General features: G+C 43.3%; 1 protein-coding gene across 2 annotated transcripts in view; it reads right to left on the bottom strand.

Annotated features, from left to right (window-relative positions):
* Nucleotides 1-19,519, bottom strand: part of CHD6 (chromodomain helicase DNA binding protein 6) — a 185,468-nt gene that overhangs the window by 113,123 nt on the left and 52,826 nt on the right. For both annotated transcript variants that reach the window (XM_059707058.1, XM_059707057.1), the window contains exons 3-5: nt 16,758-17,278; nt 3,563-3,710; nt 1,610-1,759 (exon numbers count right to left, since the gene is read on the bottom strand). In XM_059707058.1, the coding sequence (XP_059563041.1) occupies nt 1,610-1,759; nt 3,563-3,710; nt 16,758-17,278 (819 nt within the window). The remainder of the gene's footprint in view (nt 1-1,609; nt 1,760-3,562; nt 3,711-16,757; nt 17,279-19,519) is intronic.

The raw sequence follows: 19,519 nt of genomic DNA, 5'->3' as shown, positions 1-19,519 counted from the left end.
AGCGTGAATTCTGCCAAGTCAGCAACAGTGACTCCGAACCAACAGATAGCCAGAATGTGCTGCTTGTGGCAATGATGCCCCTCCTACATGCTCAGCCTGCTTCTCCTTTTGCTTCTAGTTTCTTCTCTATAAGCTCCTTGGCACAGACCTCCTCCTTTTCAACATTTACCGCTCTTCCTTTCTAACATCTGGGCATCAGGTCCTAATGCTATCTTCTTCCTCCTTGATGTTGCTGCCAGTGGAAAGTCCTAAATGCAAACATGGCCATCCTGCTTCTCTGCTTGAGCCCATCGATGCCTCCTATCCCTCTCTGATCTACAGTATAAAGGCCAAATACCTTAGCTGACATCCAAGGATCTACATTATGTGACTTGTTCTACCCACCACTCAGACCTCATCTCCCAGCGCTCTGCAAACTAGACCGCAGCACTCAGCCACCTTGTCTATCATACCAGCCTGTGGTACCATCCAGGCTCTGGGGCTGTAGTTCATGTTGGACATTCCCCTCCTAAAGCCCTGACTGCCCTCCCGTTCCTGTCCATGCCTCCTTCTGTGCAGTTACAGTATCCAGCACATACTTCTAGGACTGCGCTTATCACGGTAGTAGGTCAGCCATACGCTCCTTCTCCTAGTTAACACATTTTGTACTGCTCAGGAGTTTTCTCGTGTTTCGCGCGCCATCTGTTAAGGACCGCTCAAGAGTGTTCTCGTTTTTCATGCCCATGGAAAAAGGAGCGAATCTAGATACTTATGTAAATTTTGTTTGGTCCCTCTTCATAGAGGAAAATGTTTTACGCAGTACCATACGTTAAAAAAGTACTAGGAACTTTAATTTTTAATTGTTTAATTGTTTTTGTAAATAAAAATGTTATAATTATTGAAAAACAACACCTAAAGTGCATTATGATGATTTAAATAACGTGCAGTTTGCCCAAAAACGTGCGGTTCTTGGCGTATGTCTTAGAGATTTCTATGCGGTACACAATGTGTTAAGGCTCCTGGGAGGCAGGGACCAACCCTTCATGCTCATCCTTGAATTCCAGGACCTGGCCTTGTGGTGGACTCTCAGTACACAAGTTCCAACTGTAATGACTAGTTCACATGATTTTATTCACTGAACAACTATTTATCACATATCAGACTTTTCCATTCTAGTGAGAGAGACAACAAAATTAAATCATAAATCCAAATTACAAGTGTAGTAAATGCTATGAAGGAAACACACAGGAGTGAAATACAGAATCACTAGGCTGAGGGACAGATACCTACTTTAAAAGACGGTGAACCAGTCATGTAAAATGTAAAGTACATGGTAAAGAGCATTCCAGGAAGAAGGGACAACACATACAAAGGCCAGTAGGTGGGAAAGAACTGCTAGTTGAGGCATTAAAAGACAGCAAGTCTTTTGGCTGCAGTGTCATGAGAGGGATAAGGAAAAGTCATTTATCTGAAAAATACATTTGGTGAAATAGTGTAATGGTAGAGGATCCTGCTTGGCACAGTGAGGGTCTGAATTTTATAAGCAGTATTTAAAATGATCTAACTTGTGTTAGCAAATAGCCACAGAACAACTCCATCAGGTAGACCAACATCGCATGCAAAGGCGTACCTCTGCCTGCCAAGCCAGGGTAGAAGCTGAGAGGGCAGATGCTCGGCCAGCTCCAAGAACAGCGATTGTTTCCCCATCGTCATCCACCACTTTGAAATCCAGGTCCTCGTTGTATTTTCTGCGCTTCACTTGCCGTCCAGAGCGTCGTTTCTGCAAGGAAAACACATCAGAGAGCTCTGTGAGTCAAAGGCAAAAAACTTGTAAAAGAATACTCTCAACTACACTCACTAACATGTAAAGGAGACTTTTCTTACATTACAAAAGGAGTCTTCCTTAAACAAAACTCTTTTAAAACTAAATTTGCTCAAAATGGGACCTAGTTGAGGGAGGGGATCCAAACTGGGGGGAACTGAGAAGGTGTAGTCTTGGAATCCAGTGAGGCATGTTTTATTCATCAACAGCAGTGACTTTTCACCTCCTTCTAGAATTGGGTTCTATTCCAGTAAAACAGGGATGGGAGGTAAACTCCATCATCTTTGAGGTCCCTTCTAGCCAGCCTAGCTGGAAGCTCTGATTTTATGATAATGATATATAATAGTTGATTTTGGCTTTGCTTAAATTCACCAACTTACATAATTCCTAAATTAAATAATACCAATTTTATTAGAATCTTATAATACTCCTTGAAATACAGGGAGACATGAGACATCTTAAGTGTGACAAAACAAGACTCATGAGTCACCATCTGAGGACTCGTCTATAATTAAGCAGCTTGTGACCTTTCAGAGACAACATTCTGCAACAAAGTGGCCCAGTGGCTTTCCTCCAACATAAAAACACATGGTTCATCTCTGTATACACATCATCCAGGCAGCAGAAACACGCTGGGAACCATTCACCAGCTAGCTCACTCTCAAGTACGTAAACCTTAAAAAACAAAACAAAAGCAAAACCCCGCCTCCCTTATTTCCTACAAGTTATCTCCTGAGCCTCTCTTAGCCTTCCCCTCCTTTCTTCACTGTGTCACCTCTGATGCTTAACTTTACATGAGGGGTTCTACATAGAAAGCTGCCCCTAGTCCCACATACAGATCACCATCCTAGAAACACTTAACCCCCTGCCAACTCCCATCAACCCAATGTGCTTTCTTTTCTGCCAATCAGATATTTAGCAGCCACAAGCCCAAATTTATAGGCAGTGAGGGGGGGGTGGCTCTGACACCCCAGACACTATTACTTATTACCACGATGACATCAGGAGCTGACACCTTCCTACAATGAAGATCACCTAGAAACCTATGAGGATCCAGATGGCACTGAAGTTACAGTGAGTCCGTCTTACTTTCAATGGTCCCCTGCAGCAGCACAGTTCAGATGAACTGCTGTGGGCATCAGAGGAGATAGCACTTCAAACGGGAGACTCATGTTGCTTCACTCAGGGAGCGCATGCTGACCAAGGTCATATCTCACCAAGGTCATGTCCTACCACGGGCATGAGCATACTTGGCATATTGTCAGAAACTGCATGTAGGTGGGCAACTCCTTGTTTTCATGTTTGGCCAAACTTTCCTTCCTATTTTGGCATAATAAATACATCCTGACTTTTCCAGCATCTAGGACTATGAAAATGTCCTTGTGCAGACTGGCCCAGCCTTGAGTCCTAAATGCATACTTACATTGCAAAACAAGGCCCTGTGCCTTACCTAGCTTAGCTCTAAACTTCATTTTCCACATTCATTCTCTCTGCAGCCAAATATGCTCCTTTGCAAGAAGGAAGCAAACACCACTAAAAAACTGGGAGATTATTTCATATTAATAATATTATACTAAAGGTCAGGACGCTAGGGAAAAGGTCTGTGGTCTTTTGGTGCTTACCCACCAAAACAATGAAAGCCCAGCCTAGGCCTGTGCACAAGGGATGTAGGCTTGAGAGGGAGAGGAGTGACAGGATCGCGTCAGCAAGATCCCATCTAGCAGCCGTAACCTTCACCAGGGCTCCGGGTCACAGCTGTACCTGGCTGTCTGTAGACTCAGTGGATTCCTCAGGACTCCGCAGGGATGGGTTCGGCAGGCCCTGATCCAGCTCTAAACTCTCCACTGTGGTTTCACTTTTCCTTTTTCCTTTCTTCTTTTTCTCCACTGGGGTTGGTCCTTGCTCCTTGCTACAAGGAGAAATTCAGAATTAAACCTGTTGGGCAGTTTTTGAAACTAAGATTTCTCATATGATCAAAGTTATGATATCACATCCTGGAATCCTTGGACCAGGGTAGGCTTTAGCTGAAAATCTAAAAGAATTTCTTCCCAAAAATATACAAAAACATGGGAAGAAATAGCTTTCCATGCAGAATTCACTTTTTACACCCCTATTGTGACTCCTATGGCTATGATTAATGTGATAAGAAATAAAATACAGTGGAACCTTGTTTCTCAAATGTCTTCCATCTCAAACAATTCGCTTCTCAACCTGACAACCCTTTCATGCTGATACCTGTATGATCAGTCACGCATCTCTCAGGTGACAAACAAAGGAGAAAATCCACGAATATGAGTCAGTTTACCACTGCTAAAATCTCAGGATACTGTGCTGTGAATATTTTCGTGGTTTTTTTGTTTTGTTGCTGCTTATAATTATTGCTATATTTTATTTTTTACTGTACATTTCCTTTCTTTTTTGTTAAATTATCATTTACATTTCATGTCCTTTTTGTTTTTAAAGTGTTTATAGATTAAACAGTACAATAGACATGTAATATATATAAGAAAGGTTAAAACAGGGAATCATTTAGAGGTCTGGAATGGATTCATTCAATTTACATTATTTCTAATGGGAAAAAATAATTCAGTTTTTGAACAGCCTTCTGGAACGATTTGAGTTCGAGAAACGAGGTCCCATTTTAATATGAACATTGCCAAAAACCTCACTTCCAGTTTATATAAATGTCTTCTCTAGGAAATACACTTGCTTTGCAGATATTGAGAAACATCAAATTTCAATCTCTCTTTAAGTTACATGGGAAGAGACATCTCCCTAATCTGTCATCATCCTCTATTGAGAATAATCTATGTATAAGACTCAAAGTGAGTACTAAAAACTCAAAAATGAAAAATGAAGACAACACTGTCCCTGCCTTGAGGAGATTACAATTATGAAAATTCCAAAGACCATGCAGAGCCACAGTCCAAAGTCCACCCATTCTGCAACCCTGCTAAGATGGCAACATCTCCTCTAAAAAGCCTTCCTGACCCTCCTACCGCATAGAATCTCTTTCCTACACTGCCAAAGCATTTCAACTGTTCTTTCCTTAAGGTACTCAAACTCTGATCTGTCACCAAAGTTAGTCATTAACTCTGACATGGGCTCAGTACCATACAGTGCCTGGATCCTCTGCAGTTGCTCGATAAACATTTGCTGAATGGACAACTTTTCCTAGAGGACAATATGTATTTGGTTAAGCTGTGTATTAGCCTTATGCCTTATACATAATAAGTATTAAATAAATATTTATTAAATATATAGACACATGGAGTTTATCAATGGATGGATTAGATTACTTATCATTGGGGAGATTTGGGAAAATGTATTTGAGTGGGGATATACATAGAATTTTGACAGAAGATAGGAATCATCATTATCATAGCTAATACTTATATAACAATACTTGCAGGCACAATCACCATCATCCTCATCATCATCACAACTAATACTTATAAACGATACATGCAGACACAGTTCTCTAAGTCCTTTACGTGAATTACCTCCTTTACTTTTCACAAGAACCTTATAAGGCAGATACTAGTCTTATTAGTCTCATTTTATCAGTAGGCACAATGAGGTTCAGTTAGATTTCCAGGGTAACATGACTAGTGAACAGCAGAGAAAAGATTTGAACCCAGACATGCTTTTAACCATCATGACATTTTGGGAAATGGAAGAGTTTTAAGAGCACATTTAGTAAAAGACAGTCTGTGTGGCTGGGTGACAAGGAAGTGAACAGAAGTACTAAGTGACAGAGCTGAAAAGAAACCAGGGATATACCAGCCTAGAGAGTTTAGATTTCAACTTCATTCTGTGTGAAAGGGCCATGATGGTATGCTCACACAAGAGGCAATGAAGACCTAGGCTAGACATAATCAATAAAAACTCAAAGGTGGGAATAATTTTAAAGATTCAGCTGAAGTAGAACCAGTAAGTCTTGGCAAATGACAGAATGGGAAATGTGGATATTTTCCATCAAGTGAGTTACTGGACGGTGTCGAGGGAAAGGAGAACCGAAGGCCTTGTTTGGAGAAGGGAAATCCAGCATGATGAACTGTGGCAGGACTAGCAGCCGGTGATGACTGGTCAGCATAAACAGCCCACCCTCAATTCCTCAGGTTGAAGACTGACGGGTCTACCTATCAGGAAAGTTATGGAAATTATTCTGGTCCAACTGAAGGCAATGAAACTCAAGGGGTCCTGCCATTTTAGAGGATTACACCTTTGAATAAGAGGTTTGCCCTCTCAAGCAGGGGGCGGGGAAGCAAAACTTCTCCCACTTATCAGTTCAGGACAGGAGACTCAGGTGAAACAGTTTTAAAAGATGCTAAATTTTCAAAGGAATATGTATCTCATGTTATGTGGCTTCTCACTAAGAAAACTGTATAGCAATTTATATTCTACAAAGCACTTTTTGTGTTCTGAGCCTCACTGAACTGTTAAAACTGCGATTCCATGGGGGAGCAGAGCAGATGAGTCATCTATTGCAGATGAAGAAACAGGTTTGAAAGCAGCACAGGCCCCAAAGTCAGCAGCAAAGCAGAGACGAGCACTTAGCTATAAAAAAGAGGAATCTCTTACCGTTTGGGGCAGCATGGATGGACCTGGAAAGTACTACGCTAAGTGAAATCTGAGAAAGACAAATATCACATGATCTCACTTATTTGTGGAATCAAATGAATAAAATGAATTGACCAACAAAATAAGACCGGAAGCCTAGAGGCATGGAACAGACTGACATATGTCATGGTGCGGTTGGGCGGGCGAGAAGAGATAAACCAAAGAACTTATGTACTTATATTCATAGCCTATGGACATGGGCAATAGGGCAGTGAAAACCTAGAGGGGTGAGTAGAGGCTGGGAGGAGGCGGGTAAAAGGGGGAGAAAATGGGAGGTATCTGTAATACTATCAACAATAAAAAAAATATATATTTAAAATTAAAACAAAAACCCCTTGATTTTATAATAAAACATATATTCACTTTAAAGAAAGCATCTACCATGTGTTTATGACATGCAAGAAACTTCAAATATATAAAACTACTAGAGGCTAAAATTGGTAGTTAGAAACTGGGTGTTAGATCTGAGTATGAGGAGAAAAGTCTGGGTATGTGTCACAGCACTGTATTACAATGATTTTTCTTTTATTGCTTTGCTCCCATGGATTCCGGTAATGAAAATTTTTATTTACCAAACAAATTGCATTATTTGAAAAAAGATTAATCTTCCCATTTTTAAATTAAATTTTATAACATGTCCATCAAAGTCTTAGCAGATAAGAATCAGTTACTGCCATAGTGAGTTGCCACAATTCCCAAGCTCAGAATGACTGAAAACAGCTCATGATGGCAATCACTGCTCCACAGACATGCATAGGTCTGGGGAGTCCAGCCCGAGAGCCACTGCTCCACCCTAGGAACAACTCTTCAGAGAAGCGTCCAGTGCAGGCCTTGCCACAGGCTCTGATCTTCTTCCTAGGAGTACAACACTGAAAACAGGGATACTGGCCCCAAAGAGCTCATTTGCAAAATTAATTCAACTTTTACTTAATGCCCATATTAGTTCAGCCTATATCCAGAGAACTGAGTTGGGCACAGGTTTTTTGATCATTGGTTAAAAGAAAAAAAATGCAAAAAACCCCTACTTGTTTTGGTGCAGATATAGTCAGCTATAGACAAAATGAGAAACAAATCACCCTGTCCTCAGTCCCTTTAAAACAAACCCCCCTTTCCAGTCAGAATCGCTCTTCACTGATACCTCCCTATCTCCAAATGTGCTCACGCCTCTAGTTCCTTAGTTATCCACATGAAGACCAGTTACAGGCATCCTGATTTGAAAGTTAATTTAAATCTTACATATCTCCCCACTTCTTCCTCTACTCAATATTTTTGCTGATTTTAATCAAGGCAATCATGTTTTAAATTTTCCTTAATTTTTCTTGTTAAACTTTCTTTTTCATAACCCATTTTTGTTTTGCAGACAAAGCTTCATCTTGAACTGAGGATTCTAACTTAAAATCTTACAAGTTCTTTTCTTTGACTTGTTTCTCCTGAAGACAGCTGTTCTGCTCATTTCTCTTTTCCTCTTCTTTGCTGCTTGCTTTCCTCACAGTCTCATGATCTTTGGTGAACTGTTCCTATTTAAAATGAATGAGGTTGACAATGCAGGTGTCTGGTGAGGCTATCTGCTGCCTAATAAGTTACTTTCTCCAACAAGCCTTGGACTGGGAGGCCAGGCCTGGGAACATGCATAAAGGTGCCGCCCCACCCCCTCCCTTTTAGAGTATGGGCAGGGAAAGGCAGAGAAGCTAGTGCCCCTTGACTCCCTTCTTGTGGATGTCAGTCTCTACTGGGAGCCCTAGAACCTCCCCCAGAGTAAACTGCTCAATATCCCTAGAGCAGTGGTTCCCAACCTTTTATTGGACACTAGAGGCCTGGTGCACAAAAATTTGTGCACTCGGGGGGAAGGGGGGTCCCTCAGCCCGGCATGTGCCCTCTAGCAGTCTGGGACCCCTCGGGAGATAACGACCTGCTGGCTTAGGCCTGCTCCCAGGTGGCAGAGGGCAGGCCCAATCCCTAGGTGCAGCCCCTGGTCGGGCTCAGAGCAGGGCCGATTGGGGAGTTGGGGCGCCGCCCCGTCATGCACAGAGCAGGGCAGATTGGGAGGTTGTGATGCCACCCTCAGTCACGCTCAGGGGAGGGCCAATTGGGGGGTTGGGGCACCGTCCCGTCACACTCAAGGCAGGGTCGATGGGGAGGTTGCGGCGCCACCCCCTGTCACGCACAGAGCAGGGCCAATCAGGGGGTTGGGGCGCTGCCCCCGTCACACACAGAGCAGGGCCAATCAGGGGGTTGGGGCGCCGCCACTGTCACACTCAGGGCAGGGCCGATGGGGAGGTTATGGCTCTACCCCATCACACACAGAGCAGGGCCCGTGGGGGGGGGGGGAGCTCCCCCCTATCAGGCACAGAGCAGGGCTGCTCAGGGGGTTGGGGCCCCACCCCCTGTCACACACAGAGCCGCAGGGCGATCAGGGGGTTTGGGCGCTGCCCCCTGTCACGCTGATCCCGGTGCCGGGAGGCATATTACCCTTTTACTATATAGGGTAGAGGCCTGGTGCATGGGTGGGGCTGGCTGGTTTGCCCTGAAGGGTGTCCTGGATCAGGGTGGGGGGCCGCACTGGGGTGCCTGGCCAGTCTGGGTGAGGGGCTGAGGGCTGTTTTCAGGCTGGGAGTGACTGAAGTTCCCAACCGCTCCTTTTTTTCTTTCTTTTTTTTTTTTATTCTGGGCCAGCTTTACCTTGAGGCTTGGCTCCAGCTCTTAGGCCTCCGGCTGAAAGTAGGTTTCTGGCCTTTGCTTACAATGTTGCGAATCTGCTGGCTGAAGTCCGGCGGTATTTGTTACAATGTTTCTTAAACTGCCCGCTCAGAGGCCTGCAGCCCCAGGTGGGGAACATTGGTTTCCTCCCTCACTGAGGCAAGCAAGCCTCATGTCAGTTTCAAGCTGCCTGGCTGCCAGCCGCCATATTGGCTGACAGTTAATTTGCATATCTCGCTGATTAGCCAATGAAAAGGGTAGCGGTCGTACGCCAATTACCATGTTTCTCTTTTATTAGTGTAGATGCTCCACCTCAGCATCTCTTAAACTTCATTACCCCCCACCCCGTGACATATGATTCTTATTATTCAAAAAGTGAACTCCTACGCAGTGGAGGAAGCCTAAAAGGCCATTAACTTGCTTTAAACAAGCTTCCAAAGAACATGGCATCCATGAAAGAGAAAAATAAAAGAACGAAAGGACAGTTGAAGTACTAAGGAAGAAATACACTAAGAAATTGTTAAAAAAATTCACTGTTAATATCTCAGTCTCGAATTGTCCCCCTGTAGGGTGTGTGCCCCACATTGGGAACCACGGCTCTAGAGCAATTGCCTGACTTCAGCCTAGAGCTGACAAACCACTCTGCCACTCTGCAGATAGTCCCTGCAGGTCTACTATGAGGAGGAAGCACTTGTACCTCTGCCACAAGCATAGCTCCTGCACGTGCTCTGAGCTGGGACTCCCTCCTCAGCATTTATTCATCAGTAAGATACCACTGGCCTTCCTCATCCAGAAATTCCTAACATTGCTCATCTTTGAAGAATGTACTCCCTCTGTTCTTCCAGTCATTTCATTAAGATTTAATGAATGGAAAATAAAAGTATGCTCAGTCTACCATCATAAAATTGAAAATACCCCCCAAAGAACATTTATTTAAATGCATTCTGGTCTTTTGCTTCATTTTTTCTCATGTACTAATTCCTTTAATACCTGGCTCAATATTCACCTCTTCCAAGGGACTCCCTGGAACAGAAATGAAATACTCCTAATCTTCTAAATTCTTTCAGCTATCCTATACACAGTTATACTAGGTTCTTTTGTTTGCTTGTATTTTTTTATTTTATTTGAATGCTTGCAAGGCTGTTTCTCTAACTCCTGAAAGCTCCTCAAATATAGGGACTGTAGATGATACTTCTATGACACTTTCCTTCCTCAACTATCCCATTCCCAACAAAAGGACTTATAAACAAAGCAAGGCACACAGGACACACTAAATATATACCAGAAAAATATATATCTTATAAAATATATCAAGCATTAGTATTAAAATAAAATAAATCAAGCATTAGTATTTTAGTAACTGATTCCTTATCGATCAGGTCAAAGTCCACCATACATGAGACCGTAATTTAGAAAGCTCTGGGATTACAGGGGAAGCACTCCAGGTATTCTTAGAAAACTAGGAATGGAGACTTAGTCCAAAGCGTCAGAGATGGTCTCTGCCCTTATCATTTATATTCTTCCCCTACTTAACATAAAGCCCAGTGGGTTCAAAGCACAAGGTGTCTATTCATTGTCTTCTTTCTTCTAATAAATTATTAGACTGTAAAAACAGAAAGAATCTGGTCAACTGACTGCTCTGGAGCCTAAGAATCCTATATAATAAGAGGCTAATATGCAAATTGTCCCCTCGACCAGGAGTCCAACCAGGAGTTCCACCAGGGGGTGGGGCTGCCCATAGCCTCCCCGACACACACCAGCCCCACCTTTGATCACCCCCCCACCCCGATTGGGGGCGGCCCCTTCCCCTGGCTAGACCCAACCCGTGCATGAATTCGTGCACCAGGCCTCTAGTTCCTCAATAAAGATATGCACTCTACAAAGGAGATGACCTTCAAACAGGGAGGCAGAGCTGAGCTGACTGAATTTTACTCATCCTGAACCACAGTTATCAGCTGACTAACAGCTCAAATGGTTATATGATCAGAAACTCTGGGGCTTAACTTTCTAGAAGCAACCATCCAAGAAGGAAATCAGGAAAGGTAAAACCTTACTTCCAAGATGTTACTAAACTTATTGGATGGGAGAAAAATCTGCTCTGAGCTGACAAAACAACAACAAAGAGGGTAAAAAGCTGAGGCACAGAAACTGGTGCTTGTGTTGGGAAAAACTAAGTTTTCCACCTTCCTGTGCAGAGAAAACCCAGTTCTTACAATGTTCCTCTCCTGTGAGTCCCTTTACTACTCACACAAAACACTTCACTTCTGACACTTCTGGTCACCAAGCATTTCTCCTCCTACAAAAACAATTCTCGGACACCAGCATTTAACTCAATTCTGACATCATCTACGCAGAGATAGCAGCAGATTCCACAGGGTAAGGGATCAGTGCCACAAGACAGGCCGCCCCCCCACCCCACTTTCAACGCCAGTCACCATCCCAGATTGTCACCCATGATCTAACCAACCAGCTATAAATTAGAGGTTCCAATGACCCACTCCCTGGGCTCAATTAATTTGCAAGAGCGGCTCACAGAACCCAGGGAAGCACGTTTATCGGTTTGATAAACGATATGATGAAGGACAAAGATGTACAGTCAGAGGGAGAGATACATTGGAGAAGCTCTGAGAGGGTCCTGAGCACACGAGCTTCTTCCTTGTGGAGCTGGCGTGCATCACCCTCCCAGCACATGAATGTGTTCACCAACCTGGAAGCTCTCCAAATCCCCTACACTTGACATTTTATGGAGACTTCCTCACATAAGCATGAGGCATGATCAATTTTAACTATTTCTAGCCCTTCTCCCCTCTCCGAAGGATAAAGGGGTACGGCTGAAAATTCCAAGCTTCTAATCATGGGTTGGTCTTTAGTGACCAGCCCCCCAGTAGCCATTCAGGAACCCACCCAGAGTTGCCTCATTAGAACATTTCACTTCTTTAATTATAAAATGAAAACACCACTTACTGTTATTGAACAATGGAAGTTATTATATGCTATGTTATATGAATCTTATTTTCAGGGAGAAGAGCTCTATCCATTAGTTCCAAGAAAACAATCAAATTTTATATATATAGATATATATAAATATATACATTCTACTGAATGACTAGAACAACCAGTGGACCAGGTGCTATTATACACACTGACCACCAGGGGGCAGACGCTCAATGCAGGAGCTGCCCTCTGGTGGTCAGTGCACTCCCACAGACAACCTCCCATGGCAAGCCAAAATCCTGTGGCCAGCCAACCTCCTGCAGCGGGCCAACCTCCCACAGCCCCTCCACTCCCCAGCCCGGCCAACCTCCCACAGGGGTCTGGGCAAGACACCCTGATTGGTCCTGATTGACGGCCAGGCTGAGGGACCCCACCCATGCACGAATTCGTGCCCCAGGCCTCTAGTGTGTGTGTGTGGATATAAAATGTATGTTAATAATATATAAAATCATATCTATATATATAAAAGGCTAATATGCAAAGTGTCCCTATGAGAGTTTGACCAGGAGTTCTATCACTCGCTACGGTGGTCAGCATGAAACACAGGGAGGCCCCGGCCAACATCCGGCAGCTGGCAGTGGGGGAAGGGAGGCCCTGGCCGGCAATCAGAAGGTTCCGATCGGCCCTGATCGCCGGCCAGGCCTAGGGATCCTACCTGTGCATGCATTTCGTATAGCAGGCCTCTAGTATTATATAAATACATATTTCATACACAAATTAAATTTACATTATATATAAATTAAATATATTTATATAAAATAAATTTTATGCCTCCTATGTAGCCAATAACCTGACAAACCTCTCTGGTGATGGACCCCCAGAACCATAAAAAAACAAAAAGCATGGTAGTCCTGATCTCAGGCACTTAACTTTTGTTGAGGAGACAAGTCACGCATACATGAAAACAAAAGTGTATGTATGCTCTAGCCCAGTGGTCGGCAAACTGCAGCTCGGCAAACCGCGGCTCACGAGCCACATGTGGCTCTTTGGCCCCTTGAGTGTGGCTCTTCCACAAAATACCGGCTCTTCCATAAAATACCGACTTCTGTGCATGGGCCACGAAGTTTCAATTGCACTGTACATGCATGCCTGCACGTGGTATTTTGTGGAAGAGTCACAGTCAAGGGGCCAAAGAGCCACATGTGGCTCACGAGCCGCGATTTGCCGACCACAGCCCTAGCCGGTTTGGCTCAGTAGATAGAGTGCCGGCCTGTGGACCGAAGGGGTCCTGGGTTCAATCCTGGTCAAGGGCACATACCTTGTTTGCAGGCTCCTCCCAGGCCCGAGACCTGGTCAGGCGTGTGCAGGAGGCAACCGATCAATTGTGTTTCTCTCACATCGATATTTCTCTCTTTCCCTCTCTCTTCCACTCTCCCTAAAAATCAACAGAAAAATATCCTTTGATGAGGATTAACAAAAAAACAACAGTGTATGATGGAGAGGTAGCCTACTGCAGAGGGAAGTGTACAAAACTGGCGGTCAGGACGTCTTGTTTACAAGTTACTGCTCTGTGGGTCTCCATTTCCCTGGCTGCAGTAACAGGGTTGGACTAGGTCTCTTTCAGTCTTCCCGGGTGTAAACATCTCTGACCGACAATGCAAAATAAGGTTTAAAATGCCATGGAAATTGAGATGGGATGGGTGAGCACTCTGGTTTGGGGAAGCTCTGTGGAGGAACTGGGACTTGCACTGAGAACTGAAGAATGGAGAGGACCTGGAACACTGGGAGGACAAAGGGCATAATGTTGGGACAAAGAGCAAGAGCAATCTGAAGGAGAAATGAGTCAAGTACCTTTAAGGGGTAGTGAGTTCAACCTGGCAAGGTCTGTTGTCAGAGGCAGGAAGGCAGGAAGGCAGGGAGAGGTCAGACCCCAAAGGATTTATATAACAGAAAAAGGAGTCTGGATTTTGTCCTGGAGGCAGCAGGAACAATCAGAAGTTTCTAAGCAGGTATAAAATGTTAGAGGAAATCTCATTTCCCTGTCCCAGGGTTTTCATGAGGAAAATCATGTTTTACTACCAAGGAGGGAACAATATTGAAAACCCATTTTCAGCCTTTCTTCAAACTCTTCTCACTTCTCTGACTGGGGACCTACCAGACTAGTGAGACTCGGAAAAGGAATGGAGCACGTGTAGCCCAGCGCCCTTTCTGCTCAGGGACAAGCCTGCAGTTCTGTGGATAAACTCAATGGAGCGAGTAACTTACAAGAAGCCTGATTCTGGCAACAAGCCAATGGAAATTTGTCAATCCAGTTTATCAGTAATAAAGCTGATAAGTGCATCTCCATCTCTGTTGACTATTTCTCAGCTGGTGTGAAGGAAGAGAGGGGAAGAGGGGGTTTGATTTATACCACCAATTATAAACATAAATAAGAAAACAGCAGTGCTTCAGAAAGATTAGCCAGGTGGCAGCTAGCAAGATGGACTGAAGGAGGAAAAGACTGGAAGCCCCTAAATCACTTCTGGAGCAACTGCAATAATCCAAGCATTCAGTGAACCATTTGTAACCATCAAGTATTATCTGGGGGCTAATCAATAACTGCTTACATCAAGACATGTACTTGAGCCAATCTGCAAGTTGATAAATCAAAGAGCTAAAAAAAACCTGAGACTTAATTACCAACATATATTTTTTACCAATTAATCACCCTGTCATAACTAAAATTGCTTTTGCTGACCAGTAGGGTCATTAATTAAAGGAACAAAAACAATTTTATAAATATATAAAGGACAAGAAGTGAAAGACTTGCCATCCAGAACCCCAATGGGCTACACAGAAAAATTCTATTATGTTACAAGTCACTCTTACATAGTCCCAAAATCAAGAGAGAGAAAGCTTCATGGAACTTGCCCACATTTATAAAGGAATAACTAGCCCTATCTATACATCAGCATCCTCCCAAAGGGTATCTTCAGAATTTCTAAACCTCAAGAGATTTCTGTTTTCTAAGTTAGCAGCCCTTGAAAGCACTACCAAACACTTGTCCAACTCATATTATATACAGACTAATCAGATCAAAATCAGGTTCCTTCAATATCTTCTACACATACATTTGCCTCAAAATGGACTTTCCAACAATGTCTGTATTCATCACCTTGTTTCACATTTTATCCAAAGTGAATGTGAATTCCTTTTAGAAAGGGAAGAAAATTGTAAGCACCAGTGGCTAAAGTGAGTTCAGACACCTATGGCTTTCCGGCTTTCTACTGCCTTACATACAAACCAAGACCCTTATTAGAGCTGTGAAGCTCTCCTCCAATTACCCTGATTCTAACACATTATCCTCAGGATCCTCTCTGTTTTCTATAATAATCAAAATAAGTCACTCCACTAGCTCACATCTGACTCTCCCTCTTCACACATGCTATTACCTGAGAACCACTTCAGCTTCCCAAAGAAATATGAAGAGGAAAGTTATTGGCAGAAGACAGAAACTCACTCTGCCACCCCCTACACACATCAGAGATCAGAGTATACACACTAGGTTCATTGAGAAACAGAGCCCACAAGTTTCTCATTAGCCAAAATCCTGATTTTACCTATCTGTCTTGACCTTCTGGGGCAGGCAGACATTCCTAGGATCCCACCCAAGCCTCTACAATAGACAAAAGATGAAATCTCCCACCAGACAGAAGGAAATGAACTTGATAAGACAGTCTTAACTTGGATTACAAAATCATCCATCTGGTCTCAACCAACTGTCCTTCTGAAAATGAACTGAACCATATAGTAAATTCAGAGTCGCAGCAGACAACCTACAATGCTTTCTCTCTTCAAGTTACTTCTTCCATGCCTCACTTCAAACAGGATGGACTCACTACTTTATGTTCTGTTAGCATTTGCATTTTTGTGTTTTTATGGGTGCCCCTGGTCTATATTCTACCTCTGCACTTAGATTTTAGAAACTTAAATTCCTCTTAAATATAATAAAAAGTTATATATTTGTTGTTTTGTATGTCCTCAAAATATGTTCGGCACCAAGAACTGAGACATAAACCAAACATAAAATATTACATTTGTATACAGATGACAAATGTTGAATTCCCTGAGTGCATTTGGATCCTGATAGAATCTGCAGCCAGGGCCCTCAGTTATCACCCAACTCCGTACTTCGTCCATGTCCTCTGATCTCCCCTCTCTCTACATATGGTCTCCTCTGGTCTCATTTACTCACCATTTCTTGAGCACCTACGTCCTGTCAGGTGCGGTGTTAATTACTGAATGCAAATAAAGACTACGAATGAATGGTCCTGCACTCAAGAGCTCACAGCCTAGGGAAGTTTGGCATCCTTTTCTTCTGTGCACACCCATGGCTTTTGCAGGTCACCTACACCACTGATTCCCAGGACTGTACCCCTTCTTTGCCGCTGTACGCTGCTGCTGTTCTAAAACCCGCTGCCATACCTGAATCACACTTGTGACGTCCCTTCCCTTCCATGCTGTGCATGCTAACATACTCTAATTTTTAATTCAAACGGAATGGCAAGAAATTGTAGGGCCAGTACTAGGTTATCTTGCTCTCATTACGAGATGAGAAAATAGTTCATTTTGGCAGAACATAGTAAAGTTGTGTCCAGGGGTTGGAGTAAGCCCAAAGGCAGAGACAGAGCCAAGAGCTCGGAATGGGGTGAAAGGGACGCACCTGGCCTTCCTGGACTTCGTCCTGGCTGTAGAGTCAGCACCGCTCCTCTTCTCTTTGGCCTCTTTGGTGCCCGAGACCTCCCGGGGCTTCCGTGCTTTCTTTGCTCCATCCTTCTGCTTAGGATCCTTGGGCTCCTTGGCCCTCCTGGGCTCCTTGGCCTTTCTGGGTTCCTTTGGCTCTCTAGGTTCTCGCTTCCTCTTTGGCTTGGGCTCCCTGTCCTTTCTTCCCTTTGCTGCCCCCTCTTGCTCTACTGGATCCTTTTTCTTCCGTTTCTTCTTCACTCCAGTGCCCCCTCCTCCACTGTCCTCCATCCCATTATGAGATGTCATTTTCCTAGGAAAAAGGGTCTCAGCTTCCTCTTCAGCAGGGTACAGGTCCTTCTGGGGCAGACAGTGACTGGCAACATCTTCAATTTTTTCTTCCTGATCAGTGCTGTGGTCAAACGGGGAGGGGGATTTGTAGTCAAAAGTGACGGAGGCATCAGACATTGGGGAGTGATTCAGAACTTTTAAATGTGACAACTATAAAAAGAGAGAAACAAGAGTATTACTCGTCTTTTGCATGCTTCATGCAAGGAACATTATTAAGTTTGAAGGCATGTATTTGTTCAACATTTACTAAGTTCCTACTATGTGTCAGTTTGTCCTGGGTTAGGCCTTGGGGATATGGTGGCGAACAGGACACACATTATTTGCCTTTCCTCTGGTGGAGCTATACCAAGTCATTGTTAATAAGAAATTATGTGAGAAATTCATATGTAAAAACCTCAAGGATTTTCCACGTTATATGCAAAATTCTGAAACATTTTTTAAGCTCCAGATTGTTAAACAGGTAACAACAACAGTTTCCCACAAAATACCTTTAGATGGCACTAGCAGAAACAAACCCAAGGCACACCGTTCTCACCTAGAGTTGCACTTATCATGCTCATACACAAAAATTCTGTTCAAATGTGTTCATGTATAAAAGTAATATTAAATGGGGTGGTAAGGCTGCAGCATCAAACTCAGTATGTTGCTTTATATCCCCCAAATCTTTGCTCTCACATATCATTAAGCAGCATCAAAATTCAGCTGGTTTGATTTTCAATAAGAAAATTTGCATCATTCAAAATTATGCCTTTTATTATTAAGTAAAAATAGTGTTCTACTGTATGATAGCCTAACTTATTCACCAGATTCGCACCAAACAACCTTTGGCCACATGAAAAAAACAACTACCATATAGAAGAAAGCTTTCTTGTAATGGATGCCATTAGAAAGAATGTGTCACAGAGGCTAAAGGCAACCCTAAAAAGGAAGTTCCAAAGCTGTTTTTGAGCACCATCAAATAAAGGTACAGTCTCCTAAAGTTACCACTTTTAAAGAAACATCTCCTTGGAAACATACGTTACAGCTCATACTTTCAGGTCTGGTGTGGCAAAGTGCATTTGTCATTTCATAACTAAGCTAAGGTTGGCAGTAATCTGGTAAAAACATGGATGCTAGATTCACAGAGCAACACACTCTCCTGTAATAACCAAAATAACTCCCTTATTTTGGGTCAGGAACAAAAAACTAACTTAAGGAGAACCTGGGAGGGACAAGCAGGCTTTCCAGGAAGATGGTTACAATGATCTTTGATGGCTCAGGAACAGCACCATGTGAGTAGCCTGCTCTCCTAACAAGAGGCCTGGCTGATGCGAAAGGGCACAGACACTTGCCAGGTGGTGAGGTCTGTCTGGTTACCCAATCTGTGCTCAGACTTCCTGGCCCACCCTGAGAGTGATGGAGAGTACAAAATTCAGCTGCATGATTCCCCTTCTGTTCTTTCCAGTTCCCTCCCCTCATCTGATTATTCCCAAGCATAACACTCAGAATCACAGGAGAAAAAAGATGAAAGAAAGGATTTTTTTGGGGGTGGGGGTGGGGGGGGAGGATCTTTATCGTAACTAAAGCCAGGGGAAACTGGTCATTCTGGCAGGACTCACTACTTTACACAAAGTGAAAAACATGTGTAATACTTTCAACAATAAAGCTTTATTTTTTAAAAAAAAAAAAGACCATTAGTTCAAAGAGATGAAGAAATTTGTCATGGTACATTCCTAGGCAATGGCAGGGCTGGAACATACTCGAGCCGTGGTTGGCAAACTGTGGCTCAAGAGCCACATGCGGCTCTTTGGCCCCTTGAGTGTGGCTCTTCCTAAGCCTTAGGAGTACCCTAATTAAGTTGATAACAATGTACCTACCTATATAGTTTAAGTTTAAAAAATTTGGCTCTCAAAAGAAATTTTGATCATTGTACTGTTGATATTTGGCTCTGTTGACTAATGAGTTTGCCGACCACTGTAGAGAAGGGAAACCCACAAAATGCAGCACAATTAGTCAATGATGAAAAGGGGGATTTTCCCCAAAAGGCAGATATTAGTAATAAAAATTATAAACTTATTATCTGTCAATAACCCACCAGAAGTGGTGTGGGATTTTTGTTTTTTTAATATTTTTATTGATTTCAAAAAGGAAGGGAGAGGGAGAGGGAAACATCAATGATGACAGAGAATCATTGATCGGCTGCCTCCTCATGCCCAGCCTCCAGGGTTACAGTCCACAACCCGGGTGTGTGCCTTGACTGTGAATCCAACTGTAGCCTCCTGGTTCATAGGTTGATGCTCAACCACTGAGCCATGCCAGTTGGGGAATGGTATAGGTTTTTTTATCCTCACCCGTAGATATTTTTTCCATTGATTTTTAGAGAGTTGAAGGGAGAGGGAGAGACAGAAAGAA

This window comes from Myotis daubentonii, chromosome 8 (genome assembly GCF_963259705.1).
Source record: "Myotis daubentonii chromosome 8, mMyoDau2.1, whole genome shotgun sequence".
NCBI classification, from domain to species: domain Eukaryota; kingdom Metazoa; phylum Chordata; class Mammalia; order Chiroptera; family Vespertilionidae; genus Myotis; species Myotis daubentonii.
This window is presented reverse-complemented; position numbering and strand designations above follow the sequence as displayed.